This window comes from Poecilia formosa, unplaced genomic scaffold (genome assembly GCF_000485575.1).
Source record: "Poecilia formosa unplaced genomic scaffold, Poecilia_formosa-5.1.2 Scaffold584, whole genome shotgun sequence".
NCBI lineage: Eukaryota > Metazoa > Chordata > Actinopteri > Cyprinodontiformes > Poeciliidae > Poecilia > Poecilia formosa.
In genome coordinates, this window is record NW_006800523.1 from 77,502 (window position 1) to 79,348 (window position 1,847).

General features: G+C 35.9%; 2 protein-coding genes across 4 annotated transcripts in view; both read right to left on the reverse strand.

Annotated features, from left to right (window-relative positions):
- The window catches only part of ppox (protoporphyrinogen oxidase), a 17,818-nt gene extending 17,039 nt beyond the window's left edge, over positions 1-779 (reverse strand). For both annotated transcript variants that reach the window (XM_016665439.1, XM_016665438.1), the window contains exon 1: positions 687-779. In XM_016665439.1, coding sequence (XP_016520925.1) covers positions 687-770 — 84 coding nt within the window. In that variant the 5' untranslated portion in view covers positions 771-779. The remainder of the gene's footprint in view (positions 1-686) is intronic.
- The window catches only part of dyrk1b (dual-specificity tyrosine-(Y)-phosphorylation regulated kinase 1B), a 103,240-nt gene that overhangs the window by 44,135 nt on the left and 57,258 nt on the right, over positions 1-1,847 (reverse strand). The window lies entirely within an intron of this gene.

The following is a 1,847-nucleotide window of genomic DNA, read 5'->3' on the forward strand; positions in this document are numbered from 1 at the left end:
CCTCTTCAGCCAAAGATTTTAATGGTAAATGTAAATAACATTTCTCCAATTGAACAGATGATCAGAAGTCGGCCAGGCTGTGAATGAGGGGCCAGGCCAGACCCTGCAGTGCGAACAGGGCTTAAGTGTACAACATCATTCCAGAGTTTATAGAAGAACTTTGGGCAGTAAGAACTCAGTAGTTGGCCAGTAATTTATCAGCCGTGTAAAGCTCCACTCCTCTCCTCTCAGGGTCTTTGGCTGTTTGTCTCTGTGTTTCTCTCTGAAGGTTCCAGAGCAGTGTCTGTGTTCAGACTCTTTCTGTTCTGTCCTGAACTGAAACCTTGGACATACTAACGAAGGCCGGTGCAGACTGAAACACCTTAGGAGAACATTCCAGGAGAATTCTCTTCTCCTGACATGGTTAACAGCTGAATCTTAAGTTGTAGCACTGGTTATGTTTTCTATAGAATGATGAACTTCAAATAGTTTCAATATGTCCTTATAATCAATCAGAAGCTAATGGGCAACAACAATTGCTCCTGTCTTTTCAACCTGATGTCGTGTTGAAGAAACTACAACCCAGTGGCATTCAGAACGAGCAAACTGTCAAAAGTCCTCAGTTTAGAGAGCAACCATACTCACACTGGTTGATTAAAACTGAATATGATTAGTGATCCTTAGATGTGAATGTTTTGGTGTGTTACCTTGGTAACCTGGGGATTCTTGCAGAGGTAGAAAGAGGCAGCCAAACCCCCAATACCTCCTCCGAGGACTGCTACTGTTTTCATTGGCTGACTGAAAACACAACATCCAATAAAAACAGAGCTGCAACACAAAAAGTACAGCAGGAGAGATAATCTAGCTGATTGGTGTGGCAGGGTGTGTCTGTTTAAGAAGGCCTGGTAGCCATGATATGAAGATTATCATTGTTAGATTATCAGGGGTCTAGTTCCTGCAACCAACTGTCAGTCCTGCTGTCCACTTTTACAAAAATCAGCTTGATGTCAATTTGGAGTCGACTAGCTGAGAGCATTTCTGTTTTGATCAACAAACTGAGTTGCTCCCCCTCTTATAAACAAACATCTAATAAAGCATGTCATTAAATACTTCTTACATCCATCTTGCAAACCTCTGGTGTTCATTCTCAAATAATTAAAGTTCATTAAAACAATATTCTGTTTCTGAATAACTTGAATAAATATTTTGTTTTCCTATGTGGTCTCTATTGCACTCACTCAGCTGTTTGGTTTAGATTCCTGCTTCTTAAAGCATTACCAAAACAATGGATCAGTCAGATTCAAAATAATAGCATATCATCCTATTCACACAATTACCCACTATTAATTAGTGGGATATCATTTGCTGATAAAAAAAATCAGTAACTTCACAATTAGAAGCTGTCTAACCAAAACGTTATTTCCTTTGAAAGTAAATAAAAACATACTTAAATTTGAAAAAAAATAATTAATTAAAAGTTTAAAAATGCTATATCTAAAACCTACAACAAGAGGCTAATGAAACACACTTTGAAATTTTAAATACAATTTACCCATTAAAAGAGCTAAGAAATCATTTTAATATTGATGACAATAAATGCTCATTCTGTGAAAGAGACATAGAAACAATAGACCATGTCTTCTGTGAATGCAACAAAACCAAAATATTTTGGAATTACTTAAAAAGGTGGATTAAACCAAAAATTGCACTTCCTGAATCTATTTCTAGAGATATGGTAACTATTGTAGTATTATTGAAAAACAAAAGTGAATTCTGATATTTTCTCTAGCAAAATTCTTTATTCATAAACAAAAAGTGCTAAGATTGTCCCCAATTTTTATATTTTTTTTATTCTAAATTCTAATTAT